Source organism: Salvelinus sp. IW2-2015, linkage group LG32, assembly GCF_002910315.2.
Source record: "Salvelinus sp. IW2-2015 linkage group LG32, ASM291031v2, whole genome shotgun sequence".
Lineage (NCBI taxonomy): Eukaryota > Metazoa > Chordata > Actinopteri > Salmoniformes > Salmonidae > Salvelinus > Salvelinus sp. IW2-2015.
The window spans coordinates 6,531,312-6,556,274 of NC_036871.1; the positions used below are offsets into that span (position 1 = coordinate 6,531,312).

The 24,963-nt window shown below is 41.4% G+C and overlaps 2 protein-coding genes across 2 annotated transcripts; both read right to left on the minus strand.

The window, feature by feature from the left end:
- Positions 1-85: 85 nt before the first annotated feature.
- LOC111956554 (arf-GAP domain and FG repeat-containing protein 1) lies at positions 86-13,151 on the minus strand. The gene is made up of 12 exons (XM_023977036.2): positions 12,886-13,151; positions 10,775-10,868; positions 10,300-10,415; positions 9,853-9,994; positions 3,914-4,070; positions 3,495-3,602; positions 3,198-3,342; positions 2,959-3,044; positions 2,796-2,864; positions 2,239-2,400; positions 1,021-1,118; positions 86-716 (listed from the first exon to the last, which is right to left on the minus strand). Exons 1-12 carry the CDS (start codon positions 13,050-13,052, stop codon positions 657-659), a joined length of 1,404 nt encoding a protein of 467 aa, XP_023832804.1. The 5' UTR covers positions 13,053-13,151; the 3' UTR covers positions 86-656.
- A 265-nt stretch (positions 13,152-13,416) lies between these two features.
- zgc:110269 (probable flap endonuclease 1 homolog) lies at positions 13,417-21,847 on the minus strand. The gene is made up of 11 exons (XM_023977037.2): positions 21,658-21,847; positions 21,242-21,317; positions 20,835-20,937; positions 19,310-19,364; positions 19,159-19,220; positions 18,883-19,019; positions 16,757-16,817; positions 16,378-16,509; positions 15,941-16,086; positions 15,517-15,661; positions 13,417-14,002 (listed from the first exon to the last, which is right to left on the minus strand). Exons 1-11 carry the CDS (start codon positions 21,737-21,739, stop codon positions 13,943-13,945), a joined length of 1,059 nt encoding a protein of 352 aa, XP_023832805.1. The 5' UTR covers positions 21,740-21,847; the 3' UTR covers positions 13,417-13,942.
- Between the last annotated feature and the right edge of the window lie 3,116 nt (positions 21,848-24,963).

Here is a 24,963-nt window from a genome sequence, read left to right on the forward strand (position 1 = left end):
GCACTACGGTGTTTTGAGCCTAATAAGAACAGGGCCACGTTCAGTAATAGTGCTATTAATTATGCACCAAATAAAAAGTCCCTTTCCCGGATGCCATACATACAAGCAGAGGCGGCCATTGAAACCGTTACACATTACATTGTTCCGTTTACACAGAATCACATTAGACTGAATTTGACCATCAGTACCACCTCAAATAGAATTAGGTGCATATCACCTCTGCCAGCCTGATAATTCACATCGTTCGAGGCAAAAACTCTTCACGTCCCCTCAGTTCCCTCCTAGACTTGTATACAACCCTGATAGTTATCCTATAAAACACACTGGTAGAAACATAGTGGCACATCCATAATGTTGCCCAACCATGTCAAGTCCTTATTATACCTTGTATTTAAATGTGATTACAAATGCCGATATGCACGATAAAGAGCTGTCAAATGAACAAAAAAAATAAATGTATAGAGAACGTATTTAGTCCAAGGGCATCATTCCACGGCAGTCCCAAATCCCATAGTCCTTTATAGTGTCATAAACTAAGCTTTAAATAAAAACTTGAATTCAGAGTTTCAGAAGTGCTACGGTCACATCACAGGGCCGGTGCATTGAATAGGTGCTGCATGCTGCCCTCTGGTGGTGTTGACGAGGAGATGGGCGCACTACAGGAAGGGGTTGGTGGAAGAGCCTCCAGCGGGGTAGGATCCAATCGGGGCTCCCGCCTGGTTCAAAACAAATGGTTCATCAATATAATATCGTAAAATAACATAACTATCAGCATGACTTCCCAAACTCATCCATGAAGTTAGCAGAGAGAGCGAGGCTGCAATGGGTGACCGCCCACATAGGTGTTTTTACATTGGACCCATGCAGAAGTTGCATGTGTAAGTAAATTACATGTGTTCAGACTTGTATGTGTTATGTCACAAAAGTATTACTATTTAAAGACCACAATGCATCCTTCGTTCCCTCAACATGATCTGGAAACACACACACACACACACACACAAGCTACTAGATGCTCACCATGAATGGGTTATTGGTCATCCCCGGCCCAGTCATGGGCTGCCCAAAGTGGGTCATGGAGGGATTGGTCTGCCCGTAGACTGGGTATCCACCAGGGCCTGTCCATGCAGAGAAAAAAAACGAGACTGAATGGCCTATTTACCATTTAACTTTACCTGGTAAAAGTAATAACTTGCCGGTAAACGMAATAAAATGTRYAACGGTAAAGTTGACCTTTTCTGCTCAATTGTAAAGTTATTACGTTAACCGGRGGTTATTACGTTACCCGGTGGTTATTACGTTAACCGGTGAGTAACAACTTTATGAATAATGTAATAACTTCAACCAAACATGTAATGACATACCAAAATCAATGTTATGTCCTACTACCCTCAATTTGATGCACATACCACCACCACCTAGTGCCAATCACAACACAAACAACTCAACTCATGCTCATCATACAGGAATACATAGACACAAGCACACGTTGAAATGTACACTCATGCATAGTCTCACTCACTCACACACACCACTTCATTTGATCATTATTAAATCAAGCTCATTATGATGTCCGGTGGTTATGTCAGGTCATCAGCAACTTTATTTAATGAACAATAACTTCAACCGATCATGTAATAACAATGTCTGTGTRATTTCCCTCATTTGTATGGACGTGGAATGGTGCTAAAACCATCAGTCCGGCACTCCAGGAAGGCTCAAGCAAACACTCAAAGTATTTGAACGATCTGGATGACASCAGGGCAATTGGTGTCAAATGAACATGTTGAGTAACCTTGCCTGAAACCCGAAGACTGGCATTACAAGGTAACACAAGTTCAGTAGAGGCTATCAAAGTCACGTGCTGCATTATTTGCAGGGAACTATTGTAGATGACATGTTTAGATTTAGCAGCAAAAGTTATGTTTATCATTCAACCATTTATTACGATTACCAGCAAGTTATAACATTTACTGGTTTAATTACATAAATACAAATCTAAAAGTTATTTCAAACATAAAAGTTATTACATTTACCGTTGTTACAGGGATACCTGCCAGAAATACGACCTTTGTTTATAGTGGAGGGTCCCAAGAATATTTGAAACATTTGGTGAGTCAAAACACAATATTGGGGGGGGGGGGGGGGGGGGGGGGGATCACAGCTTTGAAGTAAAGTCCAAACTATATTGTGGTATGGGTGAGACTACTAAGAAGAAGAAGAGGGCACACTACTTACCATTGGGTTGCTGGGGGTGGTAGGCCCCCGGCTGGGTGTAAGGGCAGGGGGCCTGGCCAGGGAAGGGCTGCTGGAAGGTCCCACTGAAACTGGTCGGGAGGCAGTAAGAGGAGGGGTTCCCAAAGCCAGCAGGCATACTCATAGAGCCTGTGCCAAACGAGGGCTACGAAACACAGAGGGGAGGGCGGAGTGAGTACCACGAACACAGTGGTACACAACCGTACTGTTCAATGTACAGTATCTACTGATATAAACAATGCTATTTCAGACAAATTGACAAGAATTCACTGGCAGAGGCCCAAACATCGCTTAAGCATGCTTGTGTTCATACTTCTGACTTCAACCACACACACGCTATGCATGTATTTATGTACTTCCACGTGTGCACACACACACACACACACACACACACACACACACACACACACACACACACACACACACACACACACACACACACACACACACACCACACACACACACACACACACACACCCACGTACACACACACACACACACACACACACACACACACACACACACACACAGGGTTATACCATTAGTCTGGAAGGGGTTGGTGGCCATATCCGGGGCGGCGGCAACAAATGGATTATTGGACGGGATGGCTGAAACAGGACATTACATCATGTTTTCATTACCTTTTGAGGGTCACCCATTTCAGAAATCAATGTTCAGGAATGTGTAACACGACCCACTCACCTCCAAAGCCTTGCTGCACATGCATGCTGGGTAATACTGGCTGAGTCTGGGCAGGCGAGGTTCCCAACACAGCTCCAAACATATTCCTAGATTCACATAAATACATAACATGAATCAATTTGTTATCTCATTGAATCATAAAAAAAAAAKACTTTTTAGCAAGATCCAGAGGCAGTGTTAGTGTGCATATCTAAAACCTATTGTTAGTGCCAAGTTTTGAAGTGGCGCCTGTCTCTCACCCCTGGACACTGCTCCCTGTGGGGGCCGAAGAGCTCAGCTCGTTGTCCAGCTCAGCAAGAGCAGCGTAGCGGTCCTCTGCTGAAGTGCCCAGCTGGGACGGAGCCGGTACAGCACCGGCCACCGACGGCACTGGGACACCGCGCCCTACAGAGAGCGAGAGAGACATACACCGGGGTCAATATACACACACGGCAAGGACATGGACACTTAACACACAAAAATAAGATAACATGTTGTGCCCGGAACAGACATAATGTAAATAAGAGGGTATGTATGAGAATGGGACCCAGGGGTACCTGATGCAAAGGACTGTGAGGGGGGTGAGGTGCTGAAATGTGAAGGTACTCCAGAGTTGCCAAACGCCTCAAAGTTGGCAAAGTCGGCGTTTGAGTTTACCTGAGTCGCTGCAAACCACAGAGGAGGAAACAAAACACTGACAACGTGAGGAATGAGGAAATCATAATGGCATTATGGTACATGGGAGGGGCAGATGAGAATGATTTAACACGAACACATTGTAATGACGTGTTAAGTCTTCTTACACTACTCTTTGTAACTGCTCATTTCCAAGCCCTCAAGATATGATTTTGTCTCATTGAAGACAAACATTTCGAATCAACTCAATATTGGGAAACTCCTGAACTGCCATTTAAGTAAAATTTTCACTTGGCTTAAACTGAAGTTAGTTTGAGTGAAGGCCATCCCCACTCATTACCTGACTGGCTCGGGAAATGTGCAAAGTTGGCAAAGTTGGAGTTGCTGGCAGCCTGAGAGGGCAGAGTGGCAAAGATGTCTCCACCCAGGTCAGATAGGAGGTCAAACTTCTTCTCCTGAACTATAGGATAGGCCTGGGAGCGAACCACCACCGGCGACTGGCAGAGGGAGGGAGAGAGATGGAAGGGCGTGAGGAATGACAGCATGCTTTAAAAGAAAAATAACTGGGGACATGGGGTTGCACCCATTGACTTTTAAACTCAGCAAAAAAAGAAACGTCCTCTCACTGTCAACTGCGTTTATTTTCAGCAAACTTAACATGTGTAAAGACTTGTATGAACATAACAAGATTCAACAACTGAGACATAAACTGAACAAGTTCCACAGACATCTGACTAACAGAAATGGAATAATGTGTCCCTGAACAAAGGCGGGGTCAAAATCGAAAGTAACAGTCAGTATCTGGTGTGACCCCCAGCTGCATTAAGTACTGCAGTGCATCTCCTCCTCATGGACTGCACCAGATTTGCTAGTTCTTGCTGTGAGATGTTACCCCACTCTTCCACCAAGGCACCTGCAAGTTCACAGACATTTCTGGGGGGGAATGGCCCTAGCCCTCACCCTTCGATCCAACAGGTCCCAGATGTGCTTAATGGGATTGAGATCTGGGCTCTTCGCTGGCCATGGCAGAATCACACACAGAACGAGCAGTATGGCTGGTGGCATTGTCATGCTGGAGGGTAATGTCAGGATGAGCCTGCAGGAAGGAGGATGTCTTCCCTGTAACGCACAGCGTTGAGATTGCCTGCAATGACAACAAACTCAGTCCGATGATGCTGTGACACACATCCCCAGACCATGATGGACCCTCCACCTCCAAATCGATCCCGCTCCAGAGTACAGGCCTCAGTGTAACGCTCATTCCTTCGATGATAAACGTCAATCCGACCATCACCCATGGTGAGACAAAACCGGGACTCGTCAATGAAGAGCACTTTTTGCCAGTCCTGTCTGGTCCAGAGATGGTGGGTTTGTGCCCATAGGCGACGTTGTTGCCGGTGATGTCTGGTGAGAACCTGCCTTACAATAGGCCTACAAGCCCTCAGTCCAGCTTCTGTAAGCCTATTGCGGACAGTCTGAGCACTGATGGAGGGATTGTGCGTTCCTGGTGTAACTCMGGCAGTTGTTGTTGCCATCCTGACCCTTATCCACTGGTGTGATGTTCGGATGTACCGATCCTGTGCAGGTGTTGTTACACGTGGTCTGCCACTGCGAGGACGATCAGCTGTCCGTCCTGTCTCCCTAAAGCTCTGTCTTAGACGTCTCACAGTACGGACATTGCAATTTCTTGCCCTGGCCACATCTGCAGTCCTCATGCCTCCTTGCAGCATTCCTAAGGCACGTTCACGCAGATGAGCAGGGACCCTGGGCATCTTTCTTTTGGTGTTTTTCAGAGTCAGTAGAAAGGCCTCCTTAGTGTCCTACGTTTTCATAACTGTGACCTTAATTGCCTACMGTCTGTAAGCTGTTAGTGTCTTAACGACCATTCCACAGGTGCATGTTCATTAATTGTTTATGGTTCATTGAACAAGCATGGGAAACAGTGTGTAAACCCTTTACAATGAAGATCTGTGAAGTTATTTGGATTTTTACGAATGATCTTTGAAAGACATAATCCTGAAAAAGGGACGTTTCTTTTTTTCTTGAGTTTATAATGAGAGGGTTTGAACATAAATAACATTTTAGACCTTTAATAAAGTATCTAAAAATGCACAACATTGTACTGTAGCTTAGACCCTATTTCACATCATCTGACGTTGTGTTGTACCCACCATCAGTTGAAACATGCTCTTAACTTCTCTAGGATATGGGGCAGCATTTTCACATTTGGATGAAAAGCATACCCAAATTCAACTGCCAGCTACTCATCCCCAGAAGATAAGATATGCATAGTATTAGTAGATTTGGATAGAAAACACTCTGAAGTTTCTAAAACTGTTTGAATCATGTCTGTGAGTATAACAGAACTAATTTAGCAGGCGAAACCCCGAGGACAAACCATTCTGATTTTTATTTTTTGAGGTCACTCTTTTCAATGGATTTTCATTGGGAATCCAGATTTCTAATTGACCATCTTGCAGTTCCTACCGCTTCCACTGGATGTCAACAGTCTTTAGAAATTGGTTGAGMTTTTTTCCTTTGTGTAATGAAGAAGTACGGCCATCTTGAACGAGGGTCACTTAAAGTGTCCTGTTTGTTAGAAGTGTCCTGTTTGTTGTTTTAATCCTGTATTGAACACAGATCATCCCGTCTTCAATTTTATCGATTATTTACGTAAAAAAATACCTAAAGTTGTATTACAAAAGTAGTTTGAAATGTTTTGGCAAAGTTTACAGGTAACTTTTGAGATATTTTGTAGTAACATTGCACAGGTTTAAACCGGTGTTTTTCTGGATCAAACGTGCCAAATAAATTGACATTTTGGATATATATTGGATGGAATTAATCGAACAAAAGGACCATTTGTGATGTTTATGGGACATATTGGAGTGCCAACAACAGAAGCTCGTCAAAGGTAAGGCATGAATTATATTTTTTATTTCTGCGTTTTGTGTCGCGCCTGCAGGGTTGAAATATGCTTCTCTCTTTGTTTACTCTGTTGCTATCCTCAGATAATAGCATCGTTTGCTTTTGCCGAAAAACCTATTTGAATTCTGACATGTTGGCTGGATTCACAACCAGTGTAGCTTAATTTGGTATCAATGTGTGATTTAATTAAAGTTTGATTTTTATAGTAATTTATTTGAATTTGGCGCTCTGCATTTTCTGTGGCTTTTGGCCAAGTCAGACAGTAGTGTCCCGCCTAAACTCAGATTTTCTTTATATAAATATGAACTTTACCAAACAAAACATACATGTATTGTGTAACATGAAGTCCTATGAGTGTCATCTGATGAAGATCATCAAAGGTTAGTGATTAATTTTATCTCTATTTCTGCTTTTTGTTACTCCTCTCTTTGGCTGGAAAAATGGCTGTGTTTTTCTGTGACTTGGCTCTGACCTAACATAATCGTTGTGTGCTTTCGTCGTAAAGCCTATTTGAATTCTGACATGTTGGCTGGATTCACAACCAGTGTAGCTTAATTTGGTATCAATGTGTGATTTAATTAAAGTTTGATTTTTATAGTAATTTATTTGAATTTGGCGCTCTGCATTCTTACTGGCTTTTGGCCAAGTGGGACGTTAGCGTCCCACATATCCCAGAGAAGTTAAATACAGGGTGGGTGTCATTTCAATCACAGAAATAATAGAATAGACCCATCCCTTCAGACCACTGCAAATTAGCTGGTACAAGTATAATTTGAATTACTACAACAAAAGATGACCACCGGTCCGACCACCGTCGAATGGCATTAGCGGTTCTAGTGTTGACAACGGCCACAGATGATTGATTTTGTAAATAAATAAAACAAATTGGGGAAGAAAAAAGCAACGTACTGCTCCTTCCTTGACTTTTCCTAAATGTCTGTATTTTACATTGCTCAGTTGTCAAAATGTTTTAATCACAAACAGAAGTACAGTATTTAGAGCTTTATACCAGTTTTTTTCTCTCTACACCTATTCCTACTTTAACAGGCCAAGTGCGCTGTAGGACATTGGTACCTAGCCAGGAACTAATGTGTCTCTCTCTCCTCACCGAATGAATGACGTAGGTTAAATGGATGCATGGATGATAGAAACTGATAATTGTGCACATTACTTCAACTGAATTCAAATTAGGCCTAACTGAATGATGAAGGTGAAGACAAGAGGTTGAATTAATTTAGAATAGTGTAAAATTGGGAGCATAGATATGAGAAGACGAGATTGATTCACGCATAAGGGCCCACAATACAGGGCCCGATACAATCAATATCGGGCCCTCCTTGTTTTCATATCTTGTCATGAATATATATTTTCATAAATATTTTATGCAATTAATTCTTTACATTTGTCTTATGCCTATTTATCAGCATTGGCACTTATGTTTATACTAAATAATTTGACCGCGCACCCTGAGGGTTCCTATCCTTCTTTTACATAATACTTTGTAAAAAAATAAGCTGTTATTGGACTGTATCATTTACTATAAACTATCATTAAATCAATTTATTGTAAGGGAAACAAAAACATGCCACGTATTGCAGTAACTTTACGCCTTTAGAGTAATGCAAAACATATCCTTGACTCTATCCGAGTTGATGAGCGAGGAGAAACGAGCAATGCCAGTCAGCCTGAGCAGCTGGCCCATCGAAACTACACCTAAACTATACCGAAAACTAATCTCACACATAAGAGTTTGGCTAAAGATGAAATTGACAGTCTGATGAGTGACAAAATGATCAGTTGTCAAATTGTACATGAAGAGATGGGCGCAGCTTGAAATAGACAGAGGCAGAGAAAGGAGCACCACTTTATCAAATCCTCCTCCAGAGTCACATGCAGGTCATTCTCATGCAGTCACATGATGCTTTTTTGTTTGTTGCCGTGATGTGGGTTTTGTTCTACATTGTTATTTTTAATTCCCCCGACCACGCAGGAGGCCATTTGACCCTTGGTAGTCCGTCATTGTAAATAAGTATTTCTTCCTAACTGACGTGCCTTAAATAAAAAGGTTAAACATATATATATATATATATTTTTTAAACAAGGTAACACGTTCTGATTGCTATATATAGTATTAGAAAGAGCATATTCTGCAGTTCTCCATTTCCAAATATCACTTTTCCCAAGAATAACCGCGCTGTCCATGCATTTGCGCACTCACGCGTCAGAATTTCTCAGGCTACTAAGCAAAGACTAGTAACATAATAAAATATGCTATTCAGTTTTATTTGATACATTTTCTTATTTCCAATGTTTCTTTAGACCTGCCAAAAACCAAATAATAATGGATTTGGCTCTTAAAGTAGAGGTTTTTGATTTTTACTTATAGCTTAGAGTAACAAACTAATGAAAATGCTGTTATGTCCTGTGAAATTATCGTTTTTTTAAAATTATTATTCTAATGACCTTCATAAACAAAACCAAATGATTATTCTTCGGATAACATATATAGACTGTTAGAATGTTGACCCGTCATTGGCTGGAAGGGGCCAGACGTATGCGAATGACTGCCTAACAGAGTTCTCTAGCGGATACTTATAGGCTGAAAGGCCCGGCGGTTCTAGCGTTAAATTGTCATGTCTATTCTATGATCTGTATTTCTATGATTTCAATAGGTTTCCTATGGAAGATTGACATTATAATTTAAAACTGATATTCCCATTCAAGTCAACATTCTCTGATGTGTGGACCTCTAACCATCTCTGTGCTACCATTTCAAAGTTGACATTTCCAAATGATTCCTATTTTCGTACATTGATCAGCCAAAACATGACACCCACCCTGTATTCAAGAGCATGTTGTATCTCAACCGATGGCGGGCACAACACAAAACCTAGATTATGTAAAATAGAGTCTAAGCTACAACACGTGAAACCAATTTATTTTGTTGAAAATTTGACATTAAAAAAAGAAGAAAATTGCCGTTTTTTTGGAAGACAACAAAATTGTTTGACAACGGTGTTTGTAAACTCTTAAATGTTATCAATCTCAACCATTTATCTTTTCCAGTGATGAGGACATGGATGTATGGTGGGGTATGCAAAATGGGTCAACTTTGAGCACCATAAAACTCTTGAATGTTTTGGCATTCAGGTCCAAAAAGCCACTTTCTGTGCACTTCTACAAATACCTATGGAAGTGAAAAAGTGATTGGGTTTAAAAAGTAATTGAATACACAAAGTTATGATTTTTTGCATCAGCCTAAAATGGATTTCCCCATATGTTAGGAAATGACTCAAAAGCACATTAGCCTGAAATGTATGTAATATGTTAGGAAAGAAGAAGGGGACATACCTGACGTGTTGGGGGGGTCTTGTTAAGCTGCAGGGTTTTCAGGGGCTGGACCTCCGGGGTGCTGCCTGTGCTGCTGCCTGAGGTGCCCGACTTGGAGGCCTGGGCTGTGGCTACCGTCCTAGCCTGGTCTGGAGAGACGTACCTGTGTGCACACAACCATGAATAAAAATACATCCAGGGGTGGAATCGATGGGGAGTTCCCAAGGTGAAATAATTTTCACATGTAAAAATGGGTTGTTACTTGTTTTTTTTTTTTTAAAGTGAATTCATACGATTTTACACTGACAGCTCTGAGTGTGATTTTACATTAACACATCACAATAGAAACTGTGGGATCTGCAAATCAAATTCTTCTGCTTTCGACAATGTTCAGTTCACACGGTGCAATAGAAAGCAAGTGAGTGAAGCTCAGTGAACAGATGAATGAACCAAAAAGAAGCATCTCACCATCTTTTTTTCTCGTACTTTTCCTGGAGGAATTCTTTTACTTTCTGTGGTTCGTGGAAGTCTGGAACAACCAATGTCCTGTCGTTGTACAGCCCCAACCAGATGTGTTTACAGACCTAGAGTAGAGGAAGTGTTTGGGGAGAGGGTGTGGCGAGAGAGCGCGAGAGAGAAAAAGGAATGCCAATAAACTCCCTAGAGAGAAACAAAAAAACTTCAAATAATGAAAGCAGACATGAGGAGACAGACACACAAAGATACTAATCCAGTGTTTTTCCAATGCTGGTCCTGGGAACCCACAGGGTATGCAGGATTTTGTTCTAGCCCAATACAAACACATCTGACTCGACTAATCACCAATAGCTTTGAATGAATTGGATTTGTTCGTGCTAAACTGGAATAAAAGCCTGCACTCCCTGCAGATCACTAGGATTGAAGTACACATTTCTTAGTACATTACTTGACCTCATGTCATTACCTCGTTGGTGTGTTTCTGTAGGAATTCAATTTCCTGTTGCGTGAAGGTCGTCATAGAGATGGACTTCACTCTGTGGGGGGGGTTCAGSCCTCGTCTAGTTGGGAGTGGAGGGGTATGTATTCGGTGTCATTCAGTTTACAATGACCAGGCAAAACATGACTGCACACTCACAGCTAAACTGTGCATTTACTGATATTCACTGTCAAAAGGGTCGTTCCATTTGATTTCAATCACTTTTTGACCGCACCACTTTTGATTTGAATAAAACTTGTCATACATATTTGCCCATGGTAGAAATGGTCAGAAAGTGACTTTTTGAACCTGAATGCCAAAACATTTAGGAGATTTAGGAGATCAAAGTTGCCCCATTTTGCATCAATGTCTTTATCACTGGAAAATATAAACAGGGATGTCAAACTATTTATCCTTTAGCAGCAATTATCAAAAAACATGTCAACTCATTTTCACATATGCTTAATCCATATTTTACATAATCTGAGGAGTTTGTATTGTGCCCGCTATCGGTTGAGAGACAGCATACTGTTGAATAGAGGGTGGGTGTAATTTCAATCATAGATATAGAAATTCATAGAACGGATTTACCCCTTCAGACCACTGCAAATTAGCTGGTACATAATTGAAATTCTAATGTTTACTTCCAATTACTACCACAAAGATGGCCACCGGTCCCCCCACCGTCAAACTTAAATTGGAATGTCTATTCTTTTATCTGTATTTCTATGATTTCCATAGGTTTCCTATGGAAGATTGACCGTATCATTTAAAACTGATATTCCCATTCAAGTCAACATTCTCTGAGGTGTGGACCTCCAACCATCTTTGTGCTACCATTTCAAAGATGACATTTCTATTTTATTCGCATTTTAGTACATTTATCTGGCAAACCATGACACCCAATAGCATGCCGTTTCAACCGATATCAGGCCTAACAAACACCTCAGATGATGTAAAATAAGGTCTAAGCTACATGTGGGGGAAAAAAGGAGTTTATGCATTCAGATAATTGATGTTAAAATGTAAAAATATATATATATATATATATATATATAAAAGTTTGACAACCATGTTTGTGAGCATTTGAATTATATCAAACTCAACTATTTATATTTTCCAGTGATGAAGATCATGGTAGGGTGGGGTATGCAAAAAGGGTTCACTCCATCTCCTATATGTTTTAGCATTCATGTCCAAAAGAGGTCAAAAAGTGATTGAAATCAGAMGGCACATCCCAAAAGTGAAAACCACCAGTGAAAGTCATTATATGACTCATAAGGCTATGCATTCATGTGCCTAGCCTTCACATATGACGTGAGATGATCACTTGTGGCATCAGTTGTGGTTATGTCAGAAGTCCTTTCCTATTGTGGTCTCTGAACCAATATCATTTGCATTACTTGACCTACTACCCCATTTCATGTATTCTACAAGACAGTGGCTGGCACTTATACACTTCCTCTATCTCAGGGATGGAAAACTCCTGTCCTTGGGGGCCTGATGTGTCACTTTTCCCCCAGCCCTATAAATAACACACCTGATTAAACGGAATTGCATTCTAAACTGAATACCTTGATTAGTTGATTATTGGAGTAAGGRGTTTTAGCAGGAGCTGGGGGAAAAGTGTGTCAACAATCAGGCCCCCGAGGACTGCCCATCCCTGCTCAAACTATAACGTTACACATATAGGCGTGAGCAACGGATGTCCCAAACTACGCCTACGGTATAGACAAGTTGATTGGGAAATAGGTTCGCCGGTGCGGTGACGTGCCGTTTTGACACACTGGTCAAATATTTGTCTTTTATCAGACAAGTACTTTCGGCACAAACAATCCTTTAAATAGTTGCCAAGCTAGGTATGGAACTGCATATTGYCCTTCTAAAGATTGGGAATTGAGACCCCTCCTTACAACAAAGCATGGGCTTGCGACCCAGCCCAACCAATGGCCTCGAGCTAACGTTGGATAGCATTACCTGCTGTGTTGGGGAGCTTGCCAACGTTAGCTAAACCACCAAAACACATCACAAAGAACGACATTTTTCTTTAAAAACAATCCCACATAAAAACACAGCTATAGAATCAACACAGTACTTACAAAATGCCAGAACAGGTGGTACAGACGAAGGAACCCACTGTCATGTTGGCATAAGTCGGGCCGCGCTGGTCGCAATCAAAGCACTTCCTATTCGGGGGTTGGCTAGTCATTTCCCGAAGCATCTTGAGATGCGTCTCCTCTTGCTTTCGCTTCGCACTCGTCGCCATGGTTGAGAAATGGGGCTACTAACCGTGGGAGAAGTTTATCGAGGATGTCTTCGGGGAGGCTTGCCTCGACAGCGGTGGTGGTTCAGACACCTTGCTGAGAGGTCTAGTGGGACGGACACGTTCCTTCTTCGTTGGCATACAGGAGGTGTACCAGACAGCTAACCGGAGAGTGACTGACACCTACCGGTGGGAAGATCTGGTGGGCAGCAATGACCAGTCGACAACATATTATATTGATGAATAAAAGTTTAATAGTAAATACCATCATACTGACATCTTGTGTAACAACACTGATACAAGAGATTATCATATTTTGGTATCTACTTTGACATGATCATGTTTATCAAGATAAGAAAGTAATTTGCCTCAAATTTGGCACTGTTGAGGGTAGCAGGTGTCCACCAAATAAGCCATGAGCCCATCTGACCTCCCTCCATAGAAATCAATCGGCTCCTGTTTTGGATGAGGGAACAAGCAAGCCAAGGCCCCACAGACAGTGGTTGCACTGTTCTCGCCAATGAGTCTCCGCCTCTGCTCATCCTGTTTACTCGCTCCCTAGGAGTTGGCCTGGGTCATGTTCATTAGGGCACAACGTTTTAAAACGGAAAACGAATATGAGCATTACTTATTGGATATGCCCAGGTAGTCGGCCCGTTTCAAGGCGGTGCCTAATGAACATGACCCCGAGYTAGTCGCTGTCACAAATCTTTACATAATAAGAATTGGTTTATGCTCAATCGTTAGGAAGTTAAAGAAATGTATGGATCAGTTGACCTGCACAGCTCCTTTCTCAGGTAGACCCTCATGAACAAGCACATCCTTTTAACTGTCAGGCAGCTGGTTGGTAAGGATGCATTTGCAGTACCACCAGACTCCGTCGGAGGGCAGTGTCACTTTGACCTCACTCTCTTTTCTTTGGTGCCAATGGAATCCCCAGTTTCAGACGACGGCTACAAGTGGAGATAAGGCTGGTATTTCAGACACAACACAATAACTGAATAGATACCAGAAATACACAGGCTAATTTAGATGTCACATCAATTTAGTCTGGATTCCAGTCTGTTTCTGCTTTAGCCAACCTGCAATCATGAAATGTTATATTGCCAAACAAGGCAACAATGTGACATTGTTGAATGCAGGAACAGTTAGGGAACCAGAGGGGTGTACTACGAAGCTGGAGAGAGGAGTTAGCGAGCTTACTTGAGTCAATTCTGTGTTCAACTCGAGATTACCGTTGACACGAAGATGGCTCACCTTTTAGCTAGGTACATATCTATGGCAGTGAATGCTTCATCTCTAACCTGCTCCGGGGCAGGGCAACTCCACTTCATCCTGAACTAAGCGTTTGAGCCGAAAGTTGAGGACCAATCAAATTAGCAATTTGTCGGCTATAGATTCCCTCACTCTCACAGAGTGCCTCATCATCCCCTTCTCCGGACCATATTTGAGGAAGACTGATTCAATATTTTTTAAAGAAAAATCGATTTTGTGTAGTAATATTCAAAGATATACCACACTACACATTTAGCGAAGACAGGACGCATTTAAAAGTTGTGGGTAAAAAGGGGCTTGTGCATTGATAAGCACACCAAAGACGATATTAATGATACGATTAATAAAAGAAAGATGGCACTTCTAATAGCCCATTTCAAGATAAGCTTTCTTTCATTTCGTCAAAAATTTCTGTGGCACCGACTCGCCCACGGATTGCTGTTTCAGCATTGTCTCAATGACGAGTTCGGCTTTTGACTTGTCACGTTRGACGCGAACACGCAGTTACAAGCTGGCTCAAGTTAACGGCGGCTGCATGATCAATATCCACCTTCGCAACATGTATGAAGCCTGAGCTTGAATTTGAAGCCAACTGAAGCTGGCTAGCTTTAGAAAATCCAGAAAATATCTAGCTAGTGTCTTAGTATACCCCTGAGGCTACTATTCCCAGTACAGCAGTACAGGGTCGTGTTCAGTAGGACATTTAGCAACAGAAGGAAAACCTGTGTTCTTATTGGACAATTAAGTTCAGTTCATACATTAATTGTTTCAAAAAAAAATTAAAACACTTTTCAACTGTATAAAGAGTGTTGATCCTTAGACATCTCGATTGACAGTCAATATAACCTGATAAATTAAAGGTGATCAATCAATAAAGGCATACCTACATGGAGGATGAGGTTATAAATTACTTAGAAAATTGCTGTACATTTCAACCGAATTGTAAAACTGAAGTTAACCTTAGCGGTATTGGATATAGTGGACCGAATGTAAAGGGTTGATACAGTTTGGGGATCTCCAAAGCCATAAATACCATAGATATGAAACATTTGGCATCAATGAACAGGCTAATAAAGTCTGATATATAGCCATCTCTATACCAGGCTCTGGGCCATGAGATGTAGAGTTCAGCAGGTACTCCCACCATAAAATGGCGAGGTGTCATAAAAGTGTCATAGTGGGGTTATATCACCTGTTGCCTTTTCCGTGTAACACGGAAGAAGTCCTCCATGCGAGTTTGTCGGCTCTGTCCTGCTGCCTTGTCCTCCTCCCTCTCCTTCCTCAGGCGTTCACGCTTCTCACTGAACTTCTGCATTCGACCTCGTACCCTTTGCTCCCTACATAACACACACACATATATGGAATAATTCAGTTTTAGATTACTGGGCAAGGACATAAAACAACCATGCACTGCAGATATAGAGGACACGATTTGTGCACACCAGGGGTCGTATATATCAAGCGCCTCAGCGTTACCTTTTTCGAACACAATTAATAAGATTACATGGTCAAGGGGAACCTGATCCTAGATCAGCACTCCTACTCTGAGATGCTTGATACACATGGCCCCTGGTCTAATTCCAAAGGTGGTCGGTCATACAGGACCAGAACAGTACTTGACGTGTTTCTCGTGGCACAGAAAGTGGACCAGGGCCTCCTCATCTGGCTCAGTCCAGACCAGGTTCGGGAGCTCGGTCAGGGGGGCATCCAAAAACAGCTTGCGGGCATCCTGATACTGCCAGAACASTGGGACAGGGTGGGTCTGAAGGAGGAGGGAGAAAAGGGGTTGGGTGTTAGTCTAATTACATGGACAGGAACAGAGCATAGAAGGTGAGGTCTGAGATGAAAAATGAAATAATCATTAGTTCATATATGTTATTCATATGTGGAGTGGTAACAAATGACATAGATCATTTAATATTTTCTTGGTTTACTAGTATATTCTATCCAGACTTATAGATAAGACTTCAGCAAACACATTGGCACCAAAATCTCCAAGACAATCGCATTGCAGTAATACAGTATGAACAGTTGTCAGGGAGGGAACATGTACCTTTCTGTTGATGTTCAGCACAACGTTCTCTATGTTCCGGTGCTGCTGGATCAGAGTCAGAGCTCTCTTAGGTCCAAGGCCTGTGATTTTGTCACAGTAGTCACAGCCCAACAAGATACACAGGTCCACAAACTGACATAAATTAGGAGGAAAGACAAGGGGTGTTAGCCTAAGAGATGAAATATCACTGAATAGATAGTATGGGAGCATTTTGAGGGTTGAGAGACAGTTGAGAGATTACACTTGAGAGAAAGGTACATGATGTTTATGCCTTACAAGAATGTAGTACGCTTGATGCCTACACATGATGCCTATGAACGTGTAATGAAGGCCTATGCCTCATTCAATACAAATYCTTTGGGTGGAGGAGGTATCTTACCTCTTCATGTGTTATCTTCAAAATGTCTAGCAGCTTGGGCAGAGAGTACTCAATGACTTCGCTGTGAGGAGAAGAATAATTAGATTTAGAGACCCAGAGAACTGGCCATCAGTCATTACAATAACTTAATCAATTKATCAATTCATGTTTTTTTTACTAATACTTTGCCACAAAGTGCTTAGAAGTAACCCTGGCCTAAGACCTTTTCTATTGGGGGAAACCACAGCAGTATAAACAACGTGTAAATATATTAAACATAAATCCTGTACACTCRAAATAGTATGATATGTTACATTTCATATGATATGTATTACTTTGTAGATGTCCATGATCTATTTTGTATGATATGTAACAAATTACAATTCATATGATATGTTACGAATTGCAATTTGTGCAATATGTTACGAATCACAATTAGTACATCATGCTACGAATTTTCAAAAACGTGTGATATATGTTACGAATTCCAATTTATTGTGGCTAACATTAGCTAGGTGGCTAACGTTAGCTAACCTAGGTGTTGGGGGTTAAGGTTAGGGTCAATGTTATGCATGGAACACACCGACAATCTCTGTGCCGATAGTCTGACAATAGGTACTTATCACAGTGGGAGTGTTCCTTCTCTTGCTAAAACAAAAGCGGTACCTGCTGCTTGCTGACCCGGTAGCGACGAACCTACCGATTCTACTTGTAGAATCGCAACGCTCGTGTCATTGGCCAACTACTTCACTTTGAGCCAATCAGAGAGCACGAACCCCCATGTGGGGGAGCCTACACTTCATATGCAATGTCGGCTATTGAATAGTAGCTAGCTAAGTGCACAGATGCAATACACACAACACTAAATACTTCCTCCAAACTATCTAACCACTGTAGCTAGTATTGGCATTATAATTAAATCACAATGGATTTGCTAGTTTCCATTAAACAGCTGCCTGTGTTRGCTGCTGAGTTAGTGCAGTGTCCTTAGCTAGCTATGTTGCACAAGCTAGCAAATATGCTAACTTTAGCTAGCTAGCTACACATTTGGCTATGGGCTGGCACTGACAGTATGGGATTATGGAGAGTGAATTAAATTGTCTCTTCGTCATCTTGCTAGATCTAGCTGTGGTCATCTGGTTAGTATCAACAAGGGCTTTCTATAAAATAGCAACATTAGCGCAACATTTGTCAGTGTCCATGTTTCCATCCTTTTACTTTTAGATTTGTGTGTATTGTTGTGAATTGTTAGATACTACTGCAKTGTTGGAGCTAGGAACACACACAATTCGCTACACCCGTATAACAACTTKTAAATATGTGTATGCGACCAATTCAATTTGATAGCTTGGAATCTAGACCATAAGCAATACACACAGATATGCAAAGCCAAACAACGCAACTGCCACCTTCTYGTTTGGAGTATTTTAACAAGGCTTTTGTGCCTGACGACTTCCAAGGTCTTTGCTGTGTGAATAAAAAATACATTTACTGCAGACCCCCTGTTCAGAGGTGCTAAGTACTGTCGGCAGGCAAACGTTTCACTATCCTGCTGGTGTCTTGAGCTTTTATGGTTAAGCTTAGGGTTAAGGTTAGGAGTGATGTTAAAGGGTTAAAGTTAGGTTTAGGGGAAGGGTTAGCTAACATGCTAAGTAGTTGCAAAGTAGCTAAAAAGTAGTAAGTAGTTACAACGTTGATAATTAGCTAAAATGTGATGAYATTCGAACATGCAACCTTGGAGTTTCTTGACATTCGCGTTATTTGGGTTGCTAGACGTTCATGTTATACACTCACCCATACCAAATCATCGTCTTATGTAACCATTGGGGCGGCAGGTAGCCTAGTGGTTAGAGTGTTGGACTAGTAACAGAAAGGTTYCAAGATCGAATCCCAGAGCTGACAAGGTACAAATCTGTCGTTCTGCCCCTGWACAAGGCAYTTAACCCACTGTTCCTAGGCCATCATTGAAAATAYGAATTTGTTATTAACTGACTTGCTTAGTTAAATAAAGYTAAAATAAAAAATAAACACCAAACGTAACATATCATACTAATTTGAGTGTCCCTGAAGTACATTTACTATATTACGTCTAGTCTATGAGACCAGGCTGTATAGACATGGTTATGAACTCAAAGGTGCACTCTCACCTGTTTTTCTTGGCATTGAGCTGGCGGATCAGGATGTTTCCACCAAAGGGCAGAGTGTCCATGTCTTCTGATGCTACCGCGTCTACTACGCCCTGTTTCACCAGGTGGGCACATAGGGCCTCGCCATCTCCTGGAGCCTGGAGAGAGAGCGAGAGAGTGGAAGGAGAGAGTTCATATGTTATGGTTTCTGGTGGCTGGTGTTTGTTCAAGACAACTTGGTATAATTAGGGTATGTGTTCAGGGTTAGCATGCTACATAGAGCACTCGCACACTGACCTGGATGATGGGCACACCCATAAGCTTCAGAAGMTGGAGACAGTCCCGTGTCTGAGGGGACACTACAGGTGCCCACAGAGAGGTCAAAAGTAAAATACAGGAAGATGGAAAKCTGATATGCGCTGCGATTGAATTCCAATGTTTCTCTTACCTGCTCCTGAACGACTGGGGGAGCTCCAGCCTGCAGCCTGTGCCCTCTTCTCCAACTGAAAGAAAACAAGAGAATACAATTAAATTAAACCGTATTGACATGGACTGTAGCAAATTGTACTCTATTCCCTATTTAGTGTAGTGAACTACTTGTGAGGGTATCATTTTGTGAGGTACAGTGCCTTCAGAAAGTATTCATATRCCTCYACTTAATCCARATTTTGTTGTCACAGCCTGAAATGGATTAAATAGATTTTTTTCCTCACCCATCWAGACACAATTGCCCATAATGACAAAGGGAAAACATGTTTTTCGAAATTCCAGCAAATTTTTTGAAAATGACACCCCTGAGTCAATACTCTGTAGAAGCACCTTTACCAGCGATTACAACAGTGAGTCTTTCTGGGTAAGTCTCAGAACTTTCCACACCTGAATTGTGCAACATTTGCCCTTATTATTTTCAAAATTCTTCAAGCTCTGTCAAATGGGTTGTTAATTATTGCTAGACAGCCATTTTCAGGTCATGCCATATATTTAAGTAGATTTAAGTCAAAACTGTAACTRGGCCACTCAGTAACATTAACRSTCTTCTTGGTAAGCAGTTCCAGTGTAGATTTGGCCTGGTGTTGTAMGTTATTGTCCTGCTGAAAGGCGAATTCATCTCRCAGTGTCTGGTGGAAAGCAGACTGAACCAGGTTTTCCTCTAGGATGTTGCCTGTGCTTAGCTCCATTCCTTTTGTTTTTWTATCCTGAAAAACTCCCCAGTCCTCAACMATTACAAGCATACCCATAACATGATGCAGCCACCATTATGCTTGAAAATTTGGAGAGTGGTACTCAGTAATGTGCTGTATTGGATTTGCCCCAAACACAACACATTGTATTCAGGACAAAAAGTTAATTGCTTTGCCACATTTTTTGCAGCATTACTTTAGTGCCAGGATGCATGTTTTTGAATATTTTTATTCCGAGCTTCCCACTCGGACAATTTCTGTAATTGATATTCAATGTCTTATTTTTTRCCCCCTTCTACCAATAGCTGCCCTTCTTTGCCAGGCATTGGAAAACCTCCCTGATCTTTGTGGTTGAATCTGTGTTTGAAATTCACTGCTCGACTGAGGGACCTTACAGATAATTGTACGTGTGGGGTACAGAGATGAGGTAGTCATTAATCAATCTGGTTGTGAGTCCATGTAAGTGAGTCCATGTAACTTATTATATGACTTGTAAAACACATTTTTACTCCTGAACTTATTTAGGCTTGTCATAACAAAGAGGTTTAATACTTGACTCAAGACATTTCAGCTTTCATTTTTTATTAATWTGGAAAAAATGTTTTTAACATAATTCCACTTTGWCATTATGGGGTATTGTGTGTAGGCCAGTGACAAACAAATCTCAATTRAATKKATTTTGAATTCAGGCTSTAACAACAAAATGGGGGAAAAGTCAAGGGGTGTGAATACTTTCCGAAGGCACRGTAGGTAGCTATGGTCTCAGCTGTAATTCTAAGAGCCGCCACTAACCACAGCKCTTTTCTCGCCAGGAGGCTTCCCATCGAACACAAACAATGGTTTGATGTCATGCTCCAGGAAGGTTAGCGTTCGAAAGAACAAACCTGTCAAGGGACTAGAGCGAAAGGATGGGAACATGGGTTAGAAACAGAAACKGGGCCCTGAATTCAGAGTTAGTTTACAACAGGTCTACACATCCCAATAGTCTAAAGTGACTCCCTCTAGCTACTCACTTCATCTACACTGGCTGGAAAGAACTGGACAGATGACAGTAAATAACTGGCAGACATTCGCCATATGCTTTCCCCCATCCTGTGATTTCATATCAGTGCAGATGAAGGGGAGGAAGAAGCCACATTTGAGGTGCTGTCAATYGTTGGGTAACCTTCTCAATTTAGAAGTTAGAAATGACAGCTCACCCCWGAAACTGAAGATTTGGTACTGCAGTGCGGAACTGGTTCAGAACAATGAAGGTGTCCAACGCAACGACCTTTCCTAAAATTTTGAGACAAAACAAATGACTYCATTTGTAAAATCTTTGATTGAACTCAATGAGTAGGAAACATCCAACTGTGCTCATATCTAGTACTGGYTTAAACTTGGCCAAGCTAGTTTGATAACGTGAATAATGCCTGCCCTGTCTGGTAGCTTCAATGTTGGGGATAAGTAATGTCAATTATTGGGTGAGCACACTGATGCTCCATAACATTATACATGCTAGGATGAGATAAAGAGCATATGAAGGAGGTCAATGTTGATACTAGCGGCAAACTGCATGCTAGCTAGCTAGCTAACGTTAGCCTTAGTAGAAGTACTAGCTAAGCATCAAACGTACCTGTGTAGTCGCAGATCTCTTTGTAAGAAATAGCACCTGGTGCATCGCTACGAATCAAATCTGCCAGTTTTGTAATACCCATTGTGCTTGTCTGACAGTTAGTTATAAAGCTAACAACTTAGATACACAGTTTCGGTGATGCTGTGCACCCGGAAACCTGCGTTGTTGTTGGTACACGAATCTACCAATAGGGGTTAGGAGGGATCAAACAAAGGGAGAGAGCACAGTAAGAGATTATACCTTAAAGCCACCCATAATGTATTACCGTAAACAATTTACAAACAATCCACTGATATACACTGAACAAAAATATAAACGCAACATGTAKAGTATGGTCCCATGTTTCCTGAGCTGAAATATAAGATCCCAGAAATGTTCCATATGTACAAAAAGCTTATTTCTCTCAAATGTTGTSCKCAYATTTGTTTCCAWCCCTGTTAGTGAGCATTTCTCCTTTGCCACAAGAATCCATCCACCTGACAGTTCTGGCATATCAAGAAGCTGATTAAACAGCACGATATTACGCCGGTGCACCTTGCCCTGGGGACAATAAAAGGCCACTCTAAAATGTGCAGTTTTGTTACACAACACAATGCCACAAATGTCTCAAGTTTTGAGGGAGCMTGCAATTGGCATGCTGACTGCAGAAATGCCCACCAGACATAKGCCACCTCCAATGTTGAGAATTTGGCAGTATGTCCAACCGGACTCACAACCGCAGACCACGGCGTCGTGTGGGTGAGCGGTTTGCTGATGTCAACGTTGTGAACCGAGTGCCCTATAGTAGTGGGGACAACGAACACAATTGCATTTTATCGATGGCAATTTGAATGGACAGAAATAACGTGACGAGATCCTGAGGCCCATTGTGAGACCCATTTTTTAAAAAGGTATCTGTGACCAAGGGATGCATATCTGTGTTCCCAGTCATGTGAAATTCATAGATTGGGGCCTAATGAATTTGTTTAAATTGACTGATTTCCTCATATAACATATAATGTAACTTAGTAAAATCTTTGAAATTGTTGCATGTTGCGTTTATATTTTTGTTCAGCATATTAGTTGAAAATGTATTTGTGCATCTATTTATTTAGCAATTTATATATTTTCTTGTAATATGTCAATTAATTTGTAATTTTTTTTAGGGGTAGATCAGCTTTAATGTTGCGGATAGATTGCAGCTTCTATCAATGTAATTGTCTGCATCATTTCCAGTTCCCCATATTTTTTGGGTATATACATATATTTATATATATATATACATACATACATAGGCATACCCACATAAATAAATATACACTACCATTGAAAAGTTGAGGGTCACTTAGAAATGTCCTTGTTTTTGAAAGAAAAGCACATTTTTTTGTCAATTAAAATGTCAAGAAGTGACAAAAGCATGGATACATTTTTCTGCATCATTTTTGGACAGAAAGTTTAAGATTTTTGCAATGTTACCAAGATGGAAAAAAGCTGTCCTTGAAATATTCTTGATATGTTCATCAAAAGAGAGCTCAGGGTCCAGAGTAACGCCGAGGTCCCTCACAGTTTTATTTGAGATGACTGTACAACCATCAAGATTAATTGTCAGATCCAACAGAAGAGCTCTTTGTTTCTTGGGTGCAAAAATTCTAACTAAAAGATTGGATTAGGTTAGGAAAATGTATGTTATTTAGCTTTGTGTACCATAAGATTAATCAATCAGTCACTCAACGTACATGCAAAAACACAGATATAAAAAAATATATATATATATAAATCTAACTGCAATAGAGCATGCTGGGAAAAAAAGTTTATTTGTTATCATAACTTACAAAAATAGAGTTGGTGTGACTTCTCATTTACACTGAACAAAAATATAAACGCAACAATTTCAAAGATTTTACTGAGTTACAGTTTAAGGAAATCAGTAAATTGAATTCATTAGGCCCTAATCTATGGATTTGACATGACTGGGAATACAGATATGCATCGGTTGGTCACAGATGCCTTAAAAAAAGGTAGGAGGGTGGATCAGAAATCCAGTCAGTATCTGTTGGGATCACCATTTCCCTCATTCAGCTCAAAACATCTCCTTCGCATAGAGATGATCAGGTTGTTAATTGTGGCCTGTAGAATGTTGTCCTCTTCAATGGCTGTGCAAAGTTGCTGGATATCAATCCAGAGCATTCCAAACATGCTCAATGGGTGATATGTCTGGTAAGTATGCAGGCCATGGAAGAACTGGGACATTTTCAGCTTCCAGGAATTGTGTACAGATCCTTGCGACATAGGGCCATGCATTATCATGCTGAAATATGACCTGATGGATGAATGGCACGACAATGGGCCTCAGGATCTCGTCACGTTATCTCTGTGCAAATTGCCATCGATAAAATGCAATTGTGTTCGTTGTCCGTAGTTTATGCCTGCCCATACCATCACCCCTCCGCCACCATGGGGCACTCTGTTCACAACGTTGACATCAGCAATCTGCTCGCCCACACAATGCCATTCTGCCCGGTACAGTTGAAACCAGGATTCATCCATGAAGGGTACACTTCTCCAGCGTGACAGTGGCCATCGAAGGTGAGTATTTTTCCACTGAAGTCGGTCACGACGCCAAACTGCAGTCTAGTCAAGACCCTGGTGAGGACAACGAGCATGCAGAGGAGCTTCCCTGAGACAGTTCAAAACAGTTTATGCAGACATTCTTTGCTTGTGCAAACCCAGAGTTTCATCAGCTATCCYGGTGGCTGMTCTCGCAGATGAAGAAGCGYGATGTGGAGGTTCTGGGCTGGCAAGGTTACACTTCGTCTGCGGTTGAGGCCGGTTGGACGTACTTCCAAATTCTCTAAAACTAAGTTGGAMGCGGCTTATGGTACTTCCAAGAGAAATTAACATTACATTCTCTGGCAACAGCTCTGGTGGGCATTCCTGCAGTCAGCCTGCCAGTTGCATACTCCCTCAAAACTTGAGACATCTGTAATATTGTGTTTTGTGTCAAAACTGCACATTTTAGAGTGGCCTTTTATTGTCCCCAGCACAAGGTGCACTTGTGTAATGATCATGCTGTTTAATCAGCTTCTTGATATGCCACACCTGTCAGGTGAGTGGATTATCTTGGGAAAGGAGAAATGCTCACTAACAGGGATGTAAACACATCTGTGCACAACATTTGAGAGAAATAAGCTTTTTGTCCGTCTGGTAAATGTATGGGATCTTATATTTCAGCTCAGGAAACATGAGACCAACCCTTTACATGCTGCGTTTATATTTTGGGTCAGTGTAGTTTTGAGTCAGTACCACAAACATTTTGAGCAACAATGA